Source organism: Gymnoscopelus microlampas (assembly GCF_963454915.1).
Source record: "Gymnoscopelus microlampas genome assembly, chromosome: 2".
Classification (NCBI taxonomy): Eukaryota; Metazoa; Chordata; class Actinopteri; order Myctophiformes; family Myctophidae; genus Gymnoscopelus; species Gymnoscopelus microlampas.
This window is the reverse complement of record NC_139939.1, coordinates 21,735,520-21,758,909: the sequence shown is the minus strand read 5'-3', so window position 1 is coordinate 21,758,909 and position 23,390 is coordinate 21,735,520. Positions and strand designations below refer to the sequence as shown.

Genomic DNA, 23,390 nt, shown 5'->3' with positions numbered 1-23,390 from the left:
CCAGCTAAATCAGTTTAACAACTTTACATCTGCTCACAATGCGTAGATCTGCTATTTTCAAAAATATTAAATTATTTTAAAACATTTTAACAACACAAATCATGTATGGGGGTCCCTGGCACAAAATATTTTCAGATGGGGGTCTGTGACCAAATGGTCCTTGACATGAGAAAGTTTGAGAATCCCTGTTATAGGCTATGCCCACCTAGGTGACCTAGCGTGGCATTGGCCCGACTGATAACGTGTATCAGTCTGGCCAATGCCAGGCTAATGCCCACCCTGCTATAGCATAATTACAAATTAAAAGCAATCATAATCACATGATATGCATTGATTTATTTTATACATTTTATAAAGATTAATTAAAAAATGGCAGTAATGCATAGCAATTATTAAACAATGGCTCCTCAGCATGACTTGATAGTTCAGATGATCAAAGTGTCATGATGATGTGAAATGGACTGAATAATTACAATAATTGCTAACAGTTCATACTAAGTGGTGTTTGATTAGACGCCCTGCAGCAGTGGATGACCTTCATACTAGTAGCCTAATAAAGCCTATGTGAGGAAAAGTCTGCAGACTCTATGTTATCATCATCAGCAGCTTTACCATTAGGCAGTGGCGTAAAGTAACTAAGTACATGTCCTGAGTACAATGTGAGATATTTCTACTTCAGTATTTACAATTTTCAATACTTTTACTTCTACCCCACTACATCTCAGAGGAAAATATCGTACTTTTACTCCACTACTTGGCTTTTACCATTATCGCGCCCGCGCGTGTGCGCGCCGTGCATGTGTTAGGGGGCGGGATCAGGTGCACAAGCGCATGGGAACAACAAGCACCTCAGAGCAGACAGACAGTCAACTGTTTACGCGCGGCGCGCATATGAATTGTGGCACATCTCTCTCTACTGCTCCTAGTAGTAGTCTCTCGCTCTCTCTCTCCAGGAGGACCATCACTGACATTGTGGCTCATTTGATTTTAAGTTCGAAAATCTAATGTATAAAGAAAGAAAATAGGCCAATGAACGCTTTGGTGCAGTTCCAGATGAAGATGGACAACCACAGATGTTTGCAGAGAGGTGAGTTTTAATATGATATCTTGCTTTTTATAGTGGTTTATTGCCCTCCTTACAGCTGCTTCGAGGGTCTTCTTTGCGATGTTGAAGAATTATGTCAATGTTGTTAGGCTACTCTTATATTGACATTTAAAGTAGATTTAAACAAAAAGTTTCTCAAAGTGAAGTCTGGGGAACCCTAGGGGTACTTGGGGGAGTTCCAGGGGGTCCTCAGCAAAATACTAAAATGTTCAGCTATTTTTTAAAGAAATGTCTATTCTTGACTAAATCTAGCTCTTATGGGGGTCCCTGGCACAACACATTTTCTAATGGGGGTCTGCGGCCAAAGAAAACATTTTTTTTTAGGGGAACCACAGTGATGGAGACCAGGGGTCCTTGAGGATTTATGGTTCTGTCACTGACAAATGGAACAAAAAATAATGGTCCATTTGGTTAGGATTTAGGGTCCCAGAGATTAAAAAAGAAATTGTATCAAATGGGGGTCTGTGGCTTAATGCTATCAAACTGGGGGTCCTTGAAATTAAAACGTTTGAGAACCACTTATGTAGACCATTGGTTCTCAAAGTGGGGTCCTGGGGGGGAGGGGGGTCCCCAGCAAAAGTAGTTAACATAGCATCACAATCATTTTAACCACTTTATCCATTTATATGTTGCCTAATCAAAATGAGCAGATCTACAAAAAAAACACAAATCTTCTCTTATGGGGGTCCCTGGCATAAAACCTTTTCATTTGGGGGTCCGTGGCCAAATACTGTACATATCAATTTGGGGGTCCTTGACATGGAAACAATTTGAGAAGCACTGATGTAGACCATTGGTCGTCACAATCATTTTAACCCCTTTATCCATATTTCATACTTTGGCTATTCAAAAATAGTAGATATACAAGCTCATAGCGCGGCACTATGAGCTTGTAGATCTGCTATTTTTGAAAAAATCTTGTATATGTCTGCAAATCGTTAAATCCTTTTTTTTTTAAGGCAAACATTTTTAACACAACTGTTTGCTTCTGGGGGTCCATGCATGCATGCACAACATATTTTCAGGTGGGGGGTCCTTGGAAAAAGTTGTGAGAAGCACTGACGTGTATAGACAATAGCATCAGTGTGACAGCCAGGGGGCCGGGGCAGCACACACAGATCATGTGGGCTGCAGGGGTGACTCTGCGGTCAGGCTGTCAGAGCCTATAGGCCAGTGAGAGGTTCAGTGGAGCGGGCAGGACTGTCTGATCCACAGCGGAGAGTGTCAAAGTGTTGCAGTCAGAGGTTGACAGCAGTGATTAGCAGTTTTAACACCCCGGCACCTGGATCCGTCCGCAGCTGTATACGTCTAGCCCGGTGGTTCTCAACCTGTGGGTCGGGACCCCCAGGTGGGTCGCCACATGATATTTATTTTCTTGGGGAGGTCCCCATGATGACAGTAAAGTGACAATTTAAGGACTTTTAAGACCTTTTTAAGACATAAAAAAATCACACCCTGTGTGAAGGTAGCGGCGCCTTTGATACATTTTGTCATCGATATGTGTTTATAATGTGTTTATAGCCATGTGTCACGTGAAGCTTGACCAATCACTTTGTTGACGGGTCTGACCAATCAGAGCGTTGACGGGTCTGACCAATCAGAGCGTTGACGGGTCTGACCAATCAGAGCGTTGACGGGTCTGACAAATCAGAGCGTTGACGGTGAACACGGACAAAGTCAGGTATAGAGCAGGATCCGGTCTATACTATACCTAAAGGTATAGAGCGGCTAGCGCCGCTAAAAATGACTGCATCAAAAGTAATACTATACTATAAAAACTGGTCAAACATTGGTCAAACTGTCAAATAATATAAGCAAAAGGCTATTTTGAAAATAGCCAACAAGCTACAAGCCTACCAGCTTGTATATCTGCTATTTTCACCATATTTATCTGTGGGAACTGAGTCAAACTAAATGTAATGCCTCAACTCCTACAATTCCAAGTGGGTGTCAGGGTGGGGGGTCCCCAGTTAAAATATGATTCTTTTGGGGGGTCCCCAGTTGAAATATGATACATTTTTGGGGGTTCGCGGCCTGAAAAGGTTGAGAACCACTGGTCTAGCCTAATAGTCCTGGAACTAAACTAACTAATCCAATTAATTACAAGAAAATGTAGAGGAAATTAATTGTGCCAGACAGTAGAAGAAGTGAGAAGTGATTTTTTTTACCAGACAGGAGCCTGCATTGTCTGTCAACTGTGTCAAGGTTGTCTCACCCTCTGTTCATCAGTGTTATCTATTCAATGGAGTCTGTCTGCTCAACCTAATGGCTCTTGAGACACAGTGTGAAAATACATTAAGTGCAAATGGTATTTCTCTTATACACACACACACACACACACACACACACACACACACACACACACACACACACACACACACACACACACACACACACACACACACACACACACACACACACACACACACACACACACACACACACACACACACACACACACACTCTCTCTCTCTCTCTCTCTTTTTCTTTACTCAACCCACCGGTCAAGGCAGATGACCACTTAACCTATAGCGCTATAGGTTCTGCTTGATGTTTTTTTTCCCATTAAAGGGGAGATTTTCCCTTGCCACCATCGCCACTCACAGGGGAATTATTGGGTCTCTGAGACTGTGCATATATACAGTATAGGGTCTTCACCTGCTCTATATACCAAAAGTGTCTTTTCACTCCTATGTAAAGTGTCTTGTGATTTGGCACTATTTAAATTAAATTGATCCCTCCCTCTCTCTCTCGCTCTCTGTCTCTCACTGCTTTCCCTCTGTTTTGTCGGTCTCTCTCCCACATGCACTCTCAAACTGAAGATCTGAAGGCTTTTGTTAATGTATTCTGTCCAAGTGTATTTATTCATGGGTTCCCAGATTGCTATTCATTTGATTCTGTCCAGTGGGCTGGCATTGCGTGTTTTGATTGATGATTGATGTACTTTATTTAGTAAGACATGAGAACAACAGTACATGGAACTAAGTACAGGTTAAGACTTAGACAGGGGCCATTTTTGAATTGCAGCCTCCTGAAGGTGTATCTTTAGGGCAGTTTTGAAAGTGAGTAGGGTTTTACACTCCTTTACTCCTTTTGATAGGGCATTCCACATTTTGTTGAATAGCATGAGAACAAGTTCATTCGTTCATAGCACTACTTGGTCCCAAATTCCATAACATGCATGTTTTGCTATGCAGATGCATGTTGGGTAAATGGTAAATGGTGCATTTATATAGTACTTTTATCCAAAGCACTTTACATAGATTGTGCATTACGTTCACCCATTCACACACACATTCATGCACCGACGGCGGAGGAAGCCATGCAAGGCACCAACCTGCTCATCGGGAGCAATTAGGGGTTCAGCGTCTTGCTGAAGGACACTTCGACACTAACTCTGGGAGAGCCTGGGATCGAACTGGAAACCTTGCGGTTCCCGTCCAACCGCTCTACTGGCCACTCTACCCCTGAGCCACTGCCACCCCATAGAAGGGTAGTGGGCACTTGATTCAAGGTTTATTGTTATTTAGACGTACGGTAGTGGGCACTTGATTCACATTATGCATGTTATTTAGACGTATGCTTGTCCACAGAAGCTAAGTATGTTATTTAGATTAGTGGTTCTCAAACGTTTTCATGTCAAGGACCCCCAAATTGACACTTATTAGCCTGCGGACCCCCATTTGAAAAGATATACCAGGGACCCCAATAAGAGAAGATATATTTCCGGCTCTAGCAGTGATTCTCAACCATTTTTTCGAGGACCCCCAGTTTGACATGCATTAGGCTATGGACCCGCATTTAATGGCATTTCTATCTCTGTAACTCAGAGAGTGTACAAATGAAACCAAATGGACCCGTTAGAGAACCACTGATTTAGATAATACAAAAAAATTGACCTATTTGATCCTACAGAGGAAATTCAGTGTTCAGCTTCACCCAGCTGATTGCTGCTCAAGTGGTCAGACTTGAGTGCAGGAGGGGGTGCAGTTAGGGGTTGAGTGTCTTGCTCAGGGACACTTCGACACATTGCTGTGGCCGGGAATCAAACATGGGACCATTTGTTTCCCACGCTGCTTCTCTTCTCATTCAGTTATATGGCCGCCCAGATTACGTGGTTCTCGAACAATTTTATGTCAAAGATCCCCAAAAGTGTTTGGACTCCCATGTTTAAAGATTTTCAGGGTCCAGGGACCCTCATAAGAGAAGATTTGTGTTGCTAGAAATGTTCAAAATTATTCAAATTGTTTCAACTTGTTTGTAGATTTCTTGAAAATAGCAGATCTACAAGCTCACAACGTGTCGCATCGCAACACATTGTGAGTGAGTTGATCTGCTGTTTTCCACTATATTTGCAATAGGGCTTATGTGTTTAATTCGTACTTTCCCCCTTCCTAGAAAAGAATGGAGTCAAAAGTACAATATTTGTCTTTGAAATGTAGTGTGGTGAAAGTCCATTTGGTTCCATGTGTACATTGTACATGAACCACTGAGCTAGTGTGTCCGAATTGGTGCCAGAATGTTCCTGTTAGATCCCTGGCTCCTCTTGTCCTGGCTGCGGGTCAAAGTGTCCTTGAGCAAGACAGTGTGAGGTGTGTGTGTGTGTGTGTGTGTGTGTGTGTGTGTGTGTGTGTGTGTGTGTGTGTGTGTGTGTGTGTGTGTGTGTGTGTGTGTGTGTGTGTGTGTGTGTGTGTGTGTGTGTGTGTGTGTGTGTGTGTGTGTGTGTGTGTGTGTGTGTGTGTGTGTGTGTGTGTGTGTGTGCGTGCGTGCGTGCGAATGAATGAATGTGAAGTAGCACAGGTCAGAAAGACTAGAAAAAGCGTTTTATAAATGTGTCCAATTTACCATTCCATTTCTCTCTGGCTGTAATTGCTTAATTAAATGTGTGTGTGTGCGTGTGCGTGTGCATGTGTCCATTGACTACCTCCTGACCTAGCTAATCTGTTTGCTCCTGGAAGGTCTCGGACCAGAACGAATTGCAGATTGAAAAAGCCCTTAGCTCTGGGCTCTGTGAAAAGAATTAACCTCAGTAAGGCCACAGACTTTACGATTCCCAAGGAAAGACGAGATTACCTATCTGGGTTGTATTTTAGATAACAATCTCTCCGGTGATAAAATGGCAACAAAAGTCATCAAGAAAGTCAACCAAAGAATACGATTTCTTGGGCAGAATCTCCTCGTTGGTCAGTAGGAATACACTGAGGACACTAGCTGGAACACTCATCCAATGTAATTTTGTCTATGTATGCACCTCATGGTACTCTAGCGCCTCAAAGGCACTAAAATCAAAACTACAGACCCCTCTAAGTCTAACCCATTCAATCTGGAAACGCATCTGTGTCATTTTAGATTTGAGTTATACCCATTATTTTATACTTTGGCTATTAAAAGATAGCGGATATACAAGCTCATAGCGCGGCACAGAGTGCTGCGCTATTGAAGACCCCTGCTGTAAACTATCGATTACTCACCCCACGTAGACTGGAATTCATGGATATATCTTTGCGCTTTAAAAAATAAAATACATTTAATGTTACCCAAAGCACTAGAATACCCTGTTTAGAAGTACATTTTGAACCCCCCCTCTCTTATGAAATTAACTTTACCGAAGACATTTGAATATTTTCATATAATTCATCTAGCAATTTTGATACATACATTTAATTAATTAATTAATTAATAAGTCGTCCCTGGAAGTCAACTTTTAAATTTATTGTGGACAATTACTGGCAGGACGCTCACCTCCACTGAGTGAAATATAGTGATATTTAAGAATCATGAGCCATTGTCCTTTTGCTCTATATCAGGGGTTCTCAACCTGTGGGACTGGATCCCCAGGGGGGTCCCCACATGATTTGGGGGGGGTTCCCAGATGACAGTGAAATTGGAAAAAAGCCGATCTACAAGCTCTATAGGGGGGGCTCTATATCAACACCTATCTGCACACAGCAGTTGTAGACTGGACTGGACTGAGGTTATTCCCTCACACACACACACACACACACACACACACACACACACACACACACACACACACACACACACACACACACACACACACACACACACACACACACACACAGGAAAACAATAACACAGGAAAACAATAACAGAATTAATTGTACTTCCTGTCCTCTTTTGTCGTCTTCCTATTTGAACACCATTTATCCCATTTCTTGGCATGTTATGTGCCAGGCCTAATGGGACCTGTCTTGAGACCCTCCATCGCCATAGCAACAGCTTCCAATAAGACATGTGGTTTGTTTCTGGCAACACAATGGCAAACAAAGGAAGCGGGAGGTCAGAACGGTCGTCTGCCGTTGTGGCCCTCTGAGATTAGGTGATTGAGCTGCACACCAGAGAATACAGTTAAGATAGAGAGCAGTCTCTGCGTGCGTGCGTGCGTGCGTGCGTGCGTGCCTGTCTGTCTGTCTGTCTGTGCAACACATAAAAGCCTTACACGTAAATACACTCTAAAACCTGTATAAACGTTCATAGGAATTTTCACGCATGCATGTACACGCATGTGCGCACATACATATCAGAAATCCTGCCAGCTCAAAATATTAAAACCCTTTGTACCCATCATGTTAAATTCATGAATGTTTACTCTATCGCCCATGTCTTTTCTCCTGGCTGCTGCATGCAGTAGATGAAAGCATGACATGTATGCTGTGTATATATGTACTGTATGTACAGTATGTAGCTCTCACTGGAATGCGCTGCTGTATTATGGGCCTTCCTCTAAAGTTCAGTCCAAGTGAACTGGGAAACACCACTGTTATAGGAATGTTAACAGTGGTAGTAATTAATTAAGCCTGTCTTAATTAATTAATTAATCGATCCCAATTTCTTAAAAAGAAAACCTTAACAAAAAGGTCAGATTCAGCCTGCTGGGAATGTGCATGTTCTATATATTTGCAAAAAACAAATGTATACTCCATTGTACGATAGTGTCACTTGCAAACAAGAACTGATTTACAACAGTTCATTGCGGCAAGTGACACTATTTTGTGTATGGACTGTAAATTAGGCCTAACCCACGTGCTACAGTACATAAGGTGGGACAAGCCAAATGGTTAGAACAGTATGCTACAGAACAGACACAAGCTGTCAACATCGACTATTGCCTAATGTTTACTCCATCGTATGGTGTCCCACGCTGAAAATAGCTAATCTACAAACTCACAACTTGTCGTGATAGTGAGGCTGTTTAGTAGTCACTATAGTGAGGCTGATCAGACAGTGAGACAGTTCAGTAGTCACGATAGTGAGGCTGTTCAGACAGTGAGACAGTTCAGTAGTCACTATAGTGAAGCAGTTCAGACAGTGAGACAGTTCAATCTACGTAATGGCATGCAGCAAGAGAAATCAGTACCTCCCCCATTGTCACATTTTTAAATAGCTATACTCTTGCCAGTCAAGCCAGCTCCCATGCTGTGATGAACTGCAGGCTTGTTAAATTATAAATGTACCATAGAGAGGGAAAACATTTCAAGTAATAATAATAATAATAATAATAATAATAATAATAATTATAATAATAATAATAAATCATTCTTACAGAGCACTTTTCTTGGTACTTAATGAGGCTTTACATAAACAAAACAAATACATTTATTGAATCAAAAATAAATAAGAGTAATAGAGGTTACAATGCGCTGCCACTAAGATGTTCTCTAATTTCTCTCGCACTCACGCACGCACGCACGTACGCACGCACGCACGCACGCACGCACGCACGCACGCACGCACGCACGCACGCACGCACGCACGCACGCACGCACGCACGCACTTTTAACACCAGGGTACAACATTTTATATATCTGTGTTTTTGTGTTTCTATGGAAACACACTATAGTGTTTCTATAGTGTTTATTTTCTCCCCTGTTGATTGGCTGTTTGCCTGTGGCAGGTTTGACTTGACTGCTTGTCTATGTGAACTCCCCTATGAAGGAAGAATCTCTCCATCTCCATCATTACAGCTCATATTGTTTGTTTTCATTGCCAGAGAAACCAGTGCATTATAGATATAAATCCTCGATGTATATTATGTTGTCTTGGCTTTCATCTTATTGTTTCTGTTCGATATGTTGTTAATGAATCGTGTTTATTATACCTCTGTATGTTGTTTATTATTGTTTTTTCTGTTGTGCTGATGAAATGTTCTGTACAGCACTTTGGTACAACGGAAGTTGTGTCATATAGTGCCATATAACCATATAACCGCTACCAACCGCTGTTGGGTGTTGGAACAGAAGTGCTGTGTGGAAGTGACAGCAGTATAGGCCTACTGGGAATTCAGGATGTAAAACCTGGGGGAAATCACACGCCTCTCCGACCACATTGCTTGATGGGAAACCAGTGCTACTGATATAAGTGGCTATTACTTTGTCTGTGTGTGCTCAGCATGTTGCTCTTCACACCGTGAAATCCTGTGAATTCGTTTAACACTGTGAGAGTGTACAGATGTAACTCGGAGAGTAACAAACTGATAAATAAACACTGGGGATTAGGATGTGTTTTCTACTCACACACTGTTACTGTCAGGTGTCTTGGGTATTAACCCATTGAAACCGGGAAAGCATTCTGTGTCATTTCAGATTTAGCAGATCTACAAGCTTGTACATCTGCTATTTTTGAATTTATATTGAAAAATCTTGACAGTGTTTGAAAAATGTTATATCATTTTGCATATTTTAACACAAATCTTCTCTTCTGGGTATCCCTGGTCCGAAACATTTTCAGATGGGGGTCTGCGGCCAAATATGTATCAATTTAGGGGTCCTTGACATGAAAAAGCTGGAGAACTACTGACTTAGAATGCATTTGTAGAATCGGTCTCAGGTCTTAATGGGTTTCTGGTGGTGGTGGTGGTGGTGGGGGGGATATTGAACCGGCAACCTTCTGGCCACAATTTTTATTTTATGTTTTCATATGTAATAATAACTTCTATTTTATATGTTCTTTTCTTATGCTTTGTCACTTTGTCTTTCCTATTTTCATTTTAGCTTTATTTTGAAGTAAAGCACATTGAGTATACTAAACGTGCTATATAAATAACATTTGATTTGACTTGACTTTGTTGCCCCTCGTCCATTTTCCTCTACTTATTTTCCTCTTCATTATCCTCACATCGGCAGTAATTACCCATAAGGCTGCGGAGGACATACCGCTTTTCCAGTCATAAGCGGGCGCATTGTGCTCCTAACAGAAAACCAATTATGAGCCATTACCGCCGCGCGGGCCAGAGTGTGCTTGTGCCGTGGCGCAATTATTATGAAGCTTTAGACAGCTTTGTAAACAAGTCTTGTATAAATAAAGTAAATGCATCAAGTGCTTTTGTCCTCATGCCCTCGTGTACTTGCTGTTGTTTGCACGACAGGAGTTATGGCAACAACTAGCTGTTTAGAATCCATTTGTTAATTGCTAAGTCAACTCTGAAGGAGTACAAATTACCTTTACAGGTCCATTCAGTTACATTCAGAATCAGAATCTGCTTTATTGTCACATCACAGGTTTACAGAAGTAAACATTAGTTTTAGTTATTTCCATAGAAAAAAATAAACTTTCTAGAAGCTAATGGAATCCATATAAAGGATAAAAGAAAGAACATCAACATTTACAGCTGTTTCTCTGTTATGTTCTCTTCTAGCCTTCTTTGATCACTGTCTCTTTGAAGCCATTCTCTCTGCACTCTATGTATGTGATTATTTACCTTGTTTATTGACTAGAGTTCAATAAACACTTTGATAATGACTATAAATGTCTACATGGACTGGGTCCTCCTCCAGTGTGTGATTTTATCCAGAGGAAGAGAGACACTGGACGTGGCACTAGGTCAGACACCAGAGGGGACTGTGAGGTCCATCGTAGGCAGACCACTTTTGGACAGAATGTCCTCTCCCTCTATGGAAGCCTACGATGGAATAGCCTCCCAGTCACTCTAAGAGAAAGCCACACCTTGTGTACTTTTAAAACACAACTAAAATGTCTCAAACATGTGACCATCGATACATTTTAAATCTTAGACATGTCAAAATAGGCCTTAGAACGAGTGATCCCCAAAGGACAGGTGGTACCATATTGTGAGGGTTTCAGCTATTGCTTTCAATGGTGTGACGTCACGTTCTCTTTATAGTAGGTATTTAGGTTGTTAGTTAGGCTTAAATTAGGTATGGTATTTCCAAAATGTATTTGCATAGGCAGTTGTATATTGTATGTTGTATCTTCTGTTTTTGTCATGTTGTTTTTATATGTGGGACTACGATGGAAATCTGGCATGTTTACATGGTACCATGTTCAATTGCTTGAATTCTTGTACATTTATTAATTGAATGTTCATTAACGTGCACTGTCCCATAAATAAACAAACAAAGTAAAGTAAGCTGCTCTGAATTAAAACGTCCGCAATTGTACATCCTTTCTACAGGACTAACGTGTCACTGAACCGAGCCTATACCGCCTGTCGCCACTCGTCCTCTGAAGTCCTTATGGAGCTCATCCAAGCAGCCCACGCCTCCATACTGCCACAGGAACCCTCTAGCGCCACCTGGGTCAACACCGCCATGCCCCAGCATTCCCGTCTCCTGCCCCCCTCCACGCCGACCCCCACAGGCCTCGCCCACACCGACGGCGGCACCTTCTTCCTGAACAGCAGCTGGCCGAACTGGACGGAGCCCGACGGCGACGACGCAGGGTTTGTCCCCAGCGTGGCGGGGGTCCTCATCCCCCTCATCTACGTGATGGTGTGCATTGTGGGCCTGGTGGGCAACACTCTGGTCATCTATGTGGTCCTGCATTACCAGAGGTGGGTAGTAATAAGTTTCATTTACTTCAGTAACTTTTTGTATGAACTGTACTTGTAAGAGTAGTTTTAAGGCCATGTGCTTTTCACTTTTCACATACAAGTATATTTGTGAAGAAAAAGTGTAACTCCTTACATTTGGGCCAAATGTAAAGGAGCATAGGTAACATTTTTCAAACGATTAGGCTACATTCCACTTTTATTTGTTTCAATTTCTTTTTTAAATTCACATTCATTCTCTCAGAAAGATTTGAGACATTTCAATTACATTCTCATTATTTAAATAATAAATCAGATCATATGAGCTTGTCTTTTCACTATACTTTCTTACTCCTAACTCAGACGACTACATTTACTTCTACTTGAGTCATTATAATTGTAAAGTAACTTTCACTCGAGCACAGTTTTTGGCTATTACCATAACCAACTCTGTCCACCGCTCCATAGGACCGAGTCGGTCACCAACATCTACATCCTCAACCTGGCGATCGCCGACGAGCTCTTCATGCTCGGCCTGCCCTTCCTGGCGGTGCAGAACGCGCTGCTCTCCTGGCCGTTCGGCTCGCTGGTGTGCCGCGTGGTGATGACGGTGGACGCCATCAACCAGTTCACCAGCATCTTCTGCCTCACCATGATGTCCATCGACCGCTACGTGGCCGTGGTGCACCCCATCCGCTCCTCGTGGTGGCGGCGCCCCCGCATGGCCAAGGCCATCAACGGCACGGTGTGGGCCGTGTCCTCCGTGGTGGTGCTGCCCGTGGTGGTGTTCGCCGACGTGCTGAAGGACGACGGCAACTGTAGCATCGTGTGGCCCGAGCCGGCCGCCGTGTGGAAGGCGTCCTTCATCGTCTACACGTCCACCGTGGGCTTCCTGTTCCCGCTGCTGGTCATTTGCCTGTGCTACCTGCTTATAGTTATCAAGGTACGTTGTTTTCCCATTGCACAGGTACTGTAATCATTACACCTCTTGGTTCTGTAACTTCTCAATGTCACTCAAAACTATAAGCCTCAGACCTCTCAAAACAAACTGATTCGACTACCTCTCGGCCTTAAGCCCATGACCCACCTAATTCCAACGTACACAATTCCAATAAAAATTGGATTGGTGGGCGCCCGCCGGCCTAGCGGTCCAGGCGCATACCACATACGCTGATAATCCAGCTTTACAGCGTGTCGCGGGTTCGACTCCCGATCCCGACGACCTTTGCTGTGTGTCACAGGTCACCCCCAAGCCCCCAGAACCCAGTGGTTTCATTGAAGCGGAATGGACATGCTGGCCATTTGAGGTACTGCAGCTTGGGCCACTGTCACGAACGAGCAAAAACGGTTTCGACCAATGGGCTCGACTCACGAACGTGCGCACGAGCTTGCGCACGGGGCTGCGCGCTTCTGTGACGCAAAGCGCGTCAGGGGTGATTTTGGCCCATGCGCTGTGTGAGCAACTCAATGCAATTGGAAGGGAGGGGATATCCGGTGCCCTCTCTATTATTTTTAACTCTATGGTCACCCCCCCATCTCTCTCCCCATTTCCTGTCAGCCTATTGTACTGTCAAATAAAGGCATAAAAGCCCCAAATATATATATATATATATTTTTTTTAAATGGGATTGGTATTTAAGATAGTCAATAAATACCCTCATACCTGACTAACTGCTTCTCCAAAGTGAGTGACACCCACATCCACTAGATGGAGCGACAATGATCTGGTATTACTCAAATATAGAACAAAAATGGGGAAATTGTCATTCTACTACTCTACCACCAAAATGTTGAATGCCCTGACACGATCCATTAAAAGATGGGAAATACTGGTTTCTTTCAAAACTGGCCTGAAAAATCACCTATCAGGAGACCACAAGGGGAGGTAAACTGCAATTTCGGCTTTGACCTTTTACTAAGCCAGTTCTGGCCAAATCCGTACACCAAACAAAGCTCGCTTTTGCAGAATTGATTAGAGTGACACCAATCACCAGACTCTTCCTCAGAGCCTGGTGGCTTAAAATGTCACTCTCTAATAAATTCTGCAAAAGGCAGCTTTGTTTGGTGTGCAGATGTATTGTGTTTATTCTACATGGTTCACAGTATCAACAATGTTTCAACACTGAAATACTGACAGGTTTGATATGTTGTTGTTGTGATGACGTACATTAATAATGAGCCCCACTACAGTGTATATCAAATGATGCACAAAACATAGAAAATGGATCATCCTGTCATTCCTGTGTCCTGTGGCACAGTATCATTAGACGCTTTCTGTACACTTGTGCTTTTCTCAGATGCGGGTAAGAGCTGAAATATGTATTCATTCATACAATACATGGTTCTAGTGCAGACTGGAGAACTTCAGACCTCGCAATTCCACTACTTCCAGCTCTTTAATGAGCAACAGTTGTTCGTCTCTCAGAGCCATTCTGTTGTTTTCATCTCATGAGACATTCATGAGATGAAAACAACAGAATGGCTCTGAAGGCCATGGTTCATTTGGGACTTATTTTTGCAGACCAATATTTCGACTCTGTGAATAGCATGGACTCAAAGTAATGATGTGGCAAAAGTCTCATTACCGTCTTCTACCGTCAATATTCCCTGTTGCCTCATTTAAGCCGTAAATTGAACCATTAAAACCTTGTTATTTTCCCCTTTTTCGTCTCCAAGGTGCGCAGTGCAGGGAAACGGGTGCGGGCCACGTCCTCTCGTCGCAGGAAGTCGGAGCGTAAAATCACGCGCATGGTGGTGGTGGTGGTGGTGGTGTTTGTCCTGTGCTGGTTACCTTTCTACGCCCTGAACATTGTCAACCTCCTGGTGGTGCTGCCCAGGGACTTCAGGGGACTGTACTTCTTCGTGGTGGTGCTGTCGTACGCCAACAGCTGTGCCAACCCCATACTGTACGGCTTCCTGTCTGACAACTTCAAGAGGGGCTTCCGGAAGGCACTGTGCCGCTCCTCGCGCAGGGTGGATACCCAGGAGAGAGCCGGCACCGAGTTTAAGCGTCCCACGGAGGAATGGGCCGGCATCGTGCTTCAACCTCGAAACGGGCTGGGAAACGATACGGGAGGCGGCGGTGAGGAAGAGGAAGAGGGGGAGATGAAGGGGGGAACAGACGACACCACACAGGTGGCAGAAATCAGCAGGATCGTGCAGAACGGTAACAGTGGAGGAGGGATGGAAGAGAGACCCCAGGTACTGTTCTCTCAGGATGGGGAAACGGAGCCAGAGCCCCCTGCCGGGCAGAGTGCCTACATTGCAGACACGGCTGGGGAAGGCCCAGGCATGTGTCCTGCTGAGACAATGTCCACGTTGGCTGGTAGATCAAAGGGGGGAAGCAATAGGTCACTAGCTGAAGCGTCGACTGAGGAAAGAACAGTTCTTAAAATTAGCTGTCTGTGAGTGGCCTCGACATGTAGGTTTTCAGTGTTGTTACTCCAGTGTGCAGGCTACTATAAGACACTGTTTCTCTGGTCCAAGGGCGTCCAATGGATTCTTTTAACTCTGAGAGAATTAAAATTCAGTGTTGATTTAACCCTGAGTGTACAAATGGAACCAAATGGACCCATAAGGGGCCATTTAGTTTATACAAATATATATACAGTATATATCAAAATGTGTGCAAATATCAGATCTACTAGGCTCACAATGCGTCAAAACCGGATGTGTGAGCTTGTAGATCTGTATGATAAAGTATAAAGTACGGCTTTAAGTGGTTACACCATCTGCTGTGAATGCTTGCCAGCTACGACACTGCAGATTGCAAACTTCAAGTAGGAGCATTTACAACATGCAAATCTTGAGTGCATGTAATCATCATTATCGTGCACTGAAAGAATACTAAATATTATGACTTGTAGCCTGCTGAAAAATGAGAATGTAAATGTCAAATAAATGTTCTTGTACAGTGTCAGCCATAACTGTAAAAAAAAAAAGCCTGTTTTTACAGTGCAAAATGGTTTGTGTAACATCTACACTACAGTATACACACTGGGACTAAAATGAATGCATTCAGATTTGTTTTTGTATGCTTCATGTTGTTTTCTCTTGGAAGAAAGATGTAGGCTACATATTTTATAAACTCTTAGCCTGAATTATTATTTATTTTTTGCAAACCAGCACCATCAATGCAAGTCTTTTCTCAGATCGTTTAGTCCTACTACAAACATACAATGAGTAATTTTCACATGTCTTTAGCTTACACTGTGTCTGAGTTAAATAATATATGTGAGTTTTATTGAATGGACATAAAAAGTCTCTTAAACAGCACTTATTACCTCCAGATAATGCATATTCATAAGTAGGCATCTAGAAAACTGGAGTGATTGTAAACAGAGGTGCATCTAAAGCTGTGAATAAGTGAAAGGGCAGGAGTTTGCTTATGAGATTTGTAAAAGAATGATGCATTTTTCCACTTAATGTGTCATGAAGAGTTTTACAATTGTCCCAGTAAAGAGCCTTGGATCCAAGATGTTTTAATACTGTGTGCTTGAAGCAAGTAGCCAAGTCCATTTAATATCAGTTCCCTACTTTGTGGAGTTCACATAGACCAAAATATTTGGATTGTAAAATGTACGTATGTCTTAAAATACAATATTGTAGGTAACAGTATGTGATTGTGTGATGCTTCAGTGAATTTCCATGCCTTAATTGCAAATGGGATTTTGAGAGATTCAGCTAATACATGTTTGCATTCTTTGTTTGTGAGATTTGACTGACAAACGTGAATGTCTTTTAGATCAGTTCCTCTCTAGAGTGCAGAGTTGGCCCATTTACATTTAAAAAAATGTGTTTGTAATATCATTTCTGTTGTAGCAATGCTTGGCAATACCTATTATACCATTGGAAAGCCTGTTTATTTCCCTTTGAAAGTGTGCACGATTTGTAAGGAACGTGCATTTGGAAGAGCACATGGTATTGTTTATCAGAGACTACTTCCGGAATTTGGGAGTAGAGAGACTGGAATTAAATGGCCTGCCAACAGTCCTAACCTCAACTCACTTGAACACTTGTAGTGGGATCAGCCTGGGGTGTGCTGTTCGTGCTAGAGAGACCAACACAACCACTTTGGCTGACTTGAGACACCTGACTTTGGCACTTTCACCACCCGAGCGCGGCTGTTGTCTGTTTATGGTTCATCCACATGCTGCTGAGGCGCCTGTTTGTTAAATGGATAAATTGTAAAATTTCCAATTATGTCTTGTTTCTTCCTTGTTACTGATGTCTCCAACTTATCCACCAAACAAGAATCAATAGCAACAGCGGAATAAGTGTGTGGCATTGGTAGGGAAGATTCTTATCCCATAAATGCATGTTCCCTAGAAATGGGGCACCATTTAGAAGGGAAATAAACAGGCTTTCCAGCAGTATAACAGAGAAATAATCTACCAAACACATTTCTGAACTTTTTGTTTTATATTTACATCTAGAAACAAAGGGTTTTCAGCAATGACAAAGCCATTATCCTTATTCTCAAGATAACAAAGAAATGAAAAAAAGTATTTGCGATCCATTACTTTTAAAGACACACTTCACAATTCAAAGACTCCCAGGGAATGTTTTCTTCTAAAACATTTTCTAATTTAACCAATGATGCCACCTAGTGGCCAAATTGAGCAACTGACAGATTAAAGGGTGTGAATGCCAAAACAAAATCAAATTAATAAAATCCACAAGGCATCTTTATTGACTTTTACTATTCCAAATCTATCACCTTCAGTCTAAACCCATGCTTCTTCACGGCATAGTGGTACAGATAGAACAGAGTACCCTAAAATGATGACGAGTATACATTTCCTGACATGTTCAATATGGAATGATGAAAATGCAGCTGAAAGGTAAACGTTTTGTTGCTTCACAAATAATAATAATGGATTTTATTTATAAATGTGTCAATGTGACAAATGTGTCAGTATGTTATTATTCGGGAACCATGTCTCCGATCCACTTGAGGTAGGGCGGGTTGCCCTGGTCGATTGGCAGGCTAATGACTTCAGCCACTTCATAGGGGTGGTTAGAGCTGGGAAGCACAACAGACTAATGTGAGTCATCTGCACACATCAGGTGCATGTTGAGCCAAAGGGCAGGAGAGAATAGCCTTATTTGAACTCCTTTGAACACGTGTGCGTGCATCTGCACGCACGCGCATAGTCAAGGTTGTGATAGCTTGAACTAACTGCCCCACTTTGAATCATCCGAGTACAAAGGGTGTACACAATAATATTAGGACAAATTGGCAGAGCAAAGAAGGCATAATGACATGGTGACAGCAATGTTCCCTTTAATTAATTGCACCCACCATGGTCACAATGACATGCTTTTCTCATTTTGGTTTTATGTCAAAGTGAAGTCGGAACACAACTGATAAATCCCTCATGCGGATACAACATAATTATTATCTGCAATGCATTATATGCACAATTTAGTTTATGCAAAACAGACTAAGTAAAGGCAGGGGAAATAAGGGGCTCACTTATGACCTGATAAAGCCACTGCAGTCATGACTTAAGATGATATATGCCAGTGGTTCCAAGGACCCCCATAACTCTGAAAGTATACAAATGGAACCAAATGGACCCTTTGTAAACTCTCAGTTACAGACCTGTCCATTTGGAACCCCTTCAAGGAGCCCCGACTGCCCCTGGACCCCACTTTGAGATCCACTGATATAGATAAAACAGGAGGTCAAACAGAACCACTTAAACCCTAGCGCCCCTATTCTGGGCTGAACATTCAACAGAAACAAGCTTGTAGATGTGCCATTTTCACCAAAAAGATATTTAGTGTAGAGGGAAAACCAGGAAGGGCGCTAGTATAGGCCTCGGTCAACCAAGTATATAGGGTTTAAGTGGTTGAACAGTACAGATCATTATTAGGAAGGTGATCTTAACCTAAGAACTCGCATGCACCCCTCCCCCCTCTCATGCAAACACACACACACACACACACACACACACACACACACACACACACACACACACACACACAGTTGGGCACAAACCCTAATCAAAATGTTGGGGTTCTAGTTTATTTGCAGGCTAGGATCCACTTTCTACCACCTCTGGCCATAGTATACATTATATCTTACCGGACATATTCGGCAAGGGCAGGCACTTTAGTACTTCTGGTCTTGATCATCTAAAAGCACAACACATTAGTTGAATAATCAGTGAATTAAATCTGCAGTTCAAATAAGGTTCTTCTGTCCTGCCCTTTGGCTCAACATGCACCTGAACTTGCCATGATAAACATGATGATACAGTGTCTTTCCTGCAAATACTGTTTTCTGTGACTCTGGTTCTGCCCAGCACCTGGCTTTTTAAACTGTGGATGAGCGTGATTATTTACAACTTTTTTAATAAAGTTTCTGTACCCAGATAAGAAATGTTACCAAATATGTGATATTCATTGTATAGTATATCATTGCTGTCGGGGAGAAACCTTATCTCCATATTACTTCTTGTGTTGTTTCGTAAATGAATGCCCCTACTTGATCACACTACATGCGTCACACAAAAGTATCAAAAGTAACAGATCCACAAGCTCGAAACTTGGCGCGAAGCGACACACTTTGAGCTTGTGGATCTGCTACATTTGCTATTTTTGAATTTGAATCCTGAAAAGTAACCGTTTTGGACATATGAGGTTTCCACCCGACAGAGACGCTATGTAACATTTATAGAGCTTTCGTTGTCTCTACTAATGATTGCTTAATGTTGTTGTTCAAATACTAGATCAGCACCTAAAAGGGGCATACTGTACCTACAGTAAACGGTAAAAGAAAATCTAAGCAAATAAATAAAACAGGGTTTTAAACTGAGTTGTAGAAACTGTCAAGATTCGGCTGTTATGTAGCATCATGCAGCATGTTGGGTAAGAGACACTTACCAGCAGCACTTCACTGTCCTCCTCGATTTTACCCTGCCATTCATATCTGAGGACAACAAGAAGAAAGGTGGGCAAAAATATAATAATGTACAGTATCATCTCCTGATCAAAACCTGCGCCCAAATATAGACTGAAATCATTTCGGCTATGTTGTACAACCTACAGAACCTGTCATTTCTACAATGCATTCTAATAATTCATGGTGTACTAATTACTGAAATTTCTCTCACATCGCCCACATGTTGCTTTCTCTAGAATTGATCTGTGTGGTGATATTTAGCAAAGCGGGTGGGAGTTGTGTTTGATGTGAATGGGCGGCAAGTGGGAGTTGTAGAGTGGAATGAGTTTAGTAGGACTTTCATTATACTCTCTTCCAACTCTAAACTACTTAATGTAAAAAAACTGCCCCCCTCTGTTCACTAAAAATATATCCATGTTTTCATTTGTACCACACGTGACAAGCCATTCAGTTGTTAAACACAACAGATAAGGCATGATCACCTTGTCTCCATGCATATTGACCACTTCTTCCTAGTCACACAGGATGTCCAGCTGCTCTGGCCCACCCTAAACATTGTTTTCCTTTTATTTATTTATCTACATCTAAAGTGTTACAGGGTAAGGTATGTGGGTCTGTCTGTCTGTCATTGCTAAGCATATTGGTAGATGTATATATTAGATTAAACTGGTCGAACTGTTGCTTATGCATAGGCTACAATACAATAACAAGCAAAACAAGCCTACTATAAGGAGAAAAATCAACATTTTGTGATTTAGATTGACAGTTAACTTTGTTGTGTTGTTTGAAGAGGCGGGCGGGAGTTACTGCATATTAAATGCTGCAGCCTACACAGCACTTTGGTAGACATTCAGTTTCAGAATGCAGAATGCAACATATTAACTCAGAACAAATTATGAAAATCAAAAAGAACAATTACGTTCCTCTCTCTCTCCCGAAAAGACTATTACATTTGAAAAGTGCTATAAAAATAAAGTTTATTATTATTATTAGGCATGCGCGCGCACACACACACACACACACACACACACACACACACACACACACACACACACACACACACACACACACACACACACACACACACACACACACACACACACACACACACACACACAGTACAAGGAGCTTAAAGCCTAAAGGATACTTTGTCATGCAGGTGATTTTCAATGGTAACCTACTACAGTATGGTAGTTTGAATTTCTTTCGCCGACCGATAGCGTTTTGTGTTAAGTATAAATTAGGCAGGCCCAAGTCAAAGTAGTTACATAATGTTTGATCCTTGATATAAACTTACATAGATTTGATGGCAGGGACGATGTTGACACAAGCAGCCAGCTTCCTCTCCACAATACCTCTGTGAGAAACAAATGGATCAATTAACCACGAACAAATCTACAAGTGGAACCAAGCGCTGTGAGGGGCAACATTTGTAACGTGAATAATGAGATCCAGACACTGAAAAGGACATGGCTGTCTTTTTTGTCTGTCTGTGTGTCGTATATATATGTATCGATAAAAAAAAGAGTAAATGGTATGATAGAGAGAGACAGACAGACAGACAGATGATCGGGATGTGTGCACTCAGTGTGTCACCTGGCCAGGTCTCTTGCCACCGTGTCATTGGGACAGGTGACAAAGGCTGCAGAATGCGTGCCAGATGTGTATGTCTCAGATGCCATGGAAAATGCTCTCAGTCCTACAGTCCTCAGCAGCTGGAACATCAACCCGCTCACCAGGACAGTCTAGAGATGATACAGTTGTCATGGAAACAGAGGCAAGATGAACGTCAACATGTGCCAGGGAGGACAGCTGAGTGTCCAAGAGAAACAGAACTAGACATGCACAACAACAACAATGCAGGGCTGAAACTACCCATTAATTTATTAACAAGTATTCTATTGATTACTTCTTCAATTAATCGAATACACAAAACTAATATAAGTAATCGATTTACCACTTAAGCAATATTTTAAACCTCATCGCACAATGTGGCGTGCAAAATGATGGAAACAGCAGATCTACAAGCTCTCGTCACGACATCGTGACTCATTGTGGGCTTGTAGATCTGCTATTTTCAAGTACATTTTTTGAAACTTTTCACCTACCCAAGATAAGGATCGATAATTAATTGATTTATTACAGAAGCTGGTATCAGTTTTTTTGTTTTTTTAATTATTCGTTTGATTAGCTGTTGCACCCCTGGAACTACACATTCCCAGTGTAATCATGTTGTCAGTAGTGTGCAAGTATCAGTAATGTGCAGAATGCATGGAGTATGCACTCACCAGGACCAGTGATTTCATAGACACGCCTTGCAATGTCTCTGCACTGGGCAGTCCAATACGCATTGCCTGGGCAAGGCAAATAACATTAGCTATAGCTAGCTACAGTACAACTACACATGTATTGTAAATAAACTAACGCTAGAAGTGGATTCCCTAAAAACCCAAATATGTAGGTAAACATGCAGCCATGCACCACGAAATAGTCAGTGCATCTGATAAAAAGCGGATCAAGACTATCATAGATGTATTTGATCGAGTCTGACAAATGCTTTCGTTTACGAAATATACATCTTCTGCTTTAGTTTAAGAAAGCAGAAGATGTATTTGATCGAGTTCGACTTCTGCTTTGGTTTACGAAAGCAGAAGTCAGACACTCGATCAAATACATCTATGATAGTCTTGATCCAAGGCAAAAGTTGTTGTTGTTATCCATGAAACAAGCAGCAGCTTGTTAAACAGAACTACAGCCTTGTTCGTAACGGGCAAGACGGGTGGAGGACACGCCAAATGTATCACAGATGATAGCCCTGAAACATGGCAGACGAGCGTCATGTGAACCATGGCTACACAGATGATAACCTAATAATAACAACAACAACAACAGGACTACTTTCTGTACCTTTAGGCTGCTATGTGTCTGAATTCAGCAGCAGCAGCACGCCTTAACACGGCTGCCGTAAAGTGGAGTGGCCGGGGCGGGGACATGGGCGGGGAGTGTCTGTCAAACTCAAACTCTCGTCTCGTACGAGCGAACATAGACGTATATCTATGCGAGCAAACCCCTGAATGTCAGTAGCTATGTGGTTTCTATTTACTTTTAGGCACTAATATCCGGTCTAGAGCCCGCCTACTGTATCCGGTAATGTCCCCCCCCCCCACACACACACACACACACACACACACACACACACACACACACACACACACACACACACACACACACACACACACACACACACACACACACACACACACACACACACACACACATGCGTTACGTACGTTCACACAGGTCGTTTCCGTATCCGCTCCTGACCGAATACGCAAAGTATTCGGCATGCAAAGTCTACAACGGCCCACTCTTCTGTACACAGCCATCCTAATAGGTAAGTTGCTTGATATTCATCTTCACCCGCGTACATATCACAGTGAGTGAGCTGGTAGTTTGTATTAACAATAAAGTTAATAACTAAGTTAATTTTATTTATGTGTTATTTGATTGATTGAATACTGAATAGCCTACTTTATTAACAGATTGCAAATAGTAGGCCTACAGTGGTGCTATTTATACAATGGTGC

The 23,390-nt window shown here is 42.2% G+C and overlaps 2 protein-coding genes across 3 annotated transcripts; one reads left to right on the top strand and one right to left on the bottom strand.

The window, feature by feature from the left end:
• Positions 1–7,382: 7,382 nt before the first annotated feature.
• LOC311054403 (somatostatin receptor 3) lies at positions 7,383–15,299 on the top strand (the record flags this gene model as incomplete). The annotated part of the gene is made up of 4 exons (XM_084070346.1): positions 7,383–7,405; positions 11,538–11,915; positions 12,360–12,834; positions 14,568–15,299. 4 exons carry the CDS (start codon positions 7,383–7,385, stop codon positions 15,297–15,299), a joined length of 1,608 nt encoding a protein of 535 aa, XP_083926472.1.
• A 2,263-nt stretch (positions 15,300–17,562) lies between these two features.
• Positions 17,563–22,778, bottom strand: LOC311062489 (protein CutA homolog). 2 transcript variants are annotated; one of them, XM_084081545.1, is made up of 7 exons: positions 22,711–22,770; positions 22,092–22,157; positions 21,400–21,548; positions 21,101–21,160; positions 19,785–19,830; positions 18,985–19,034; positions 17,563–17,916 (listed from the first exon to the last, which is right to left on the bottom strand). In XM_084081545.1, exons 2-7 carry the CDS (start codon positions 22,152–22,154, stop codon positions 17,817–17,819), a joined length of 468 nt encoding a protein of 155 aa, XP_083937671.1. In that variant the 5' UTR covers positions 22,155–22,157; positions 22,711–22,770; the 3' UTR covers positions 17,563–17,816. The 2 variants fall into 2 exon arrangements, with proteins under 2 accessions (XP_083937671.1, XP_083937672.1); XM_084081546.1 differs by lacking the exon at positions 22,092–22,157 and having other exon boundaries at positions 22,711–22,778.
• Positions 22,779–23,390: the final 612 nt, after the last annotated feature.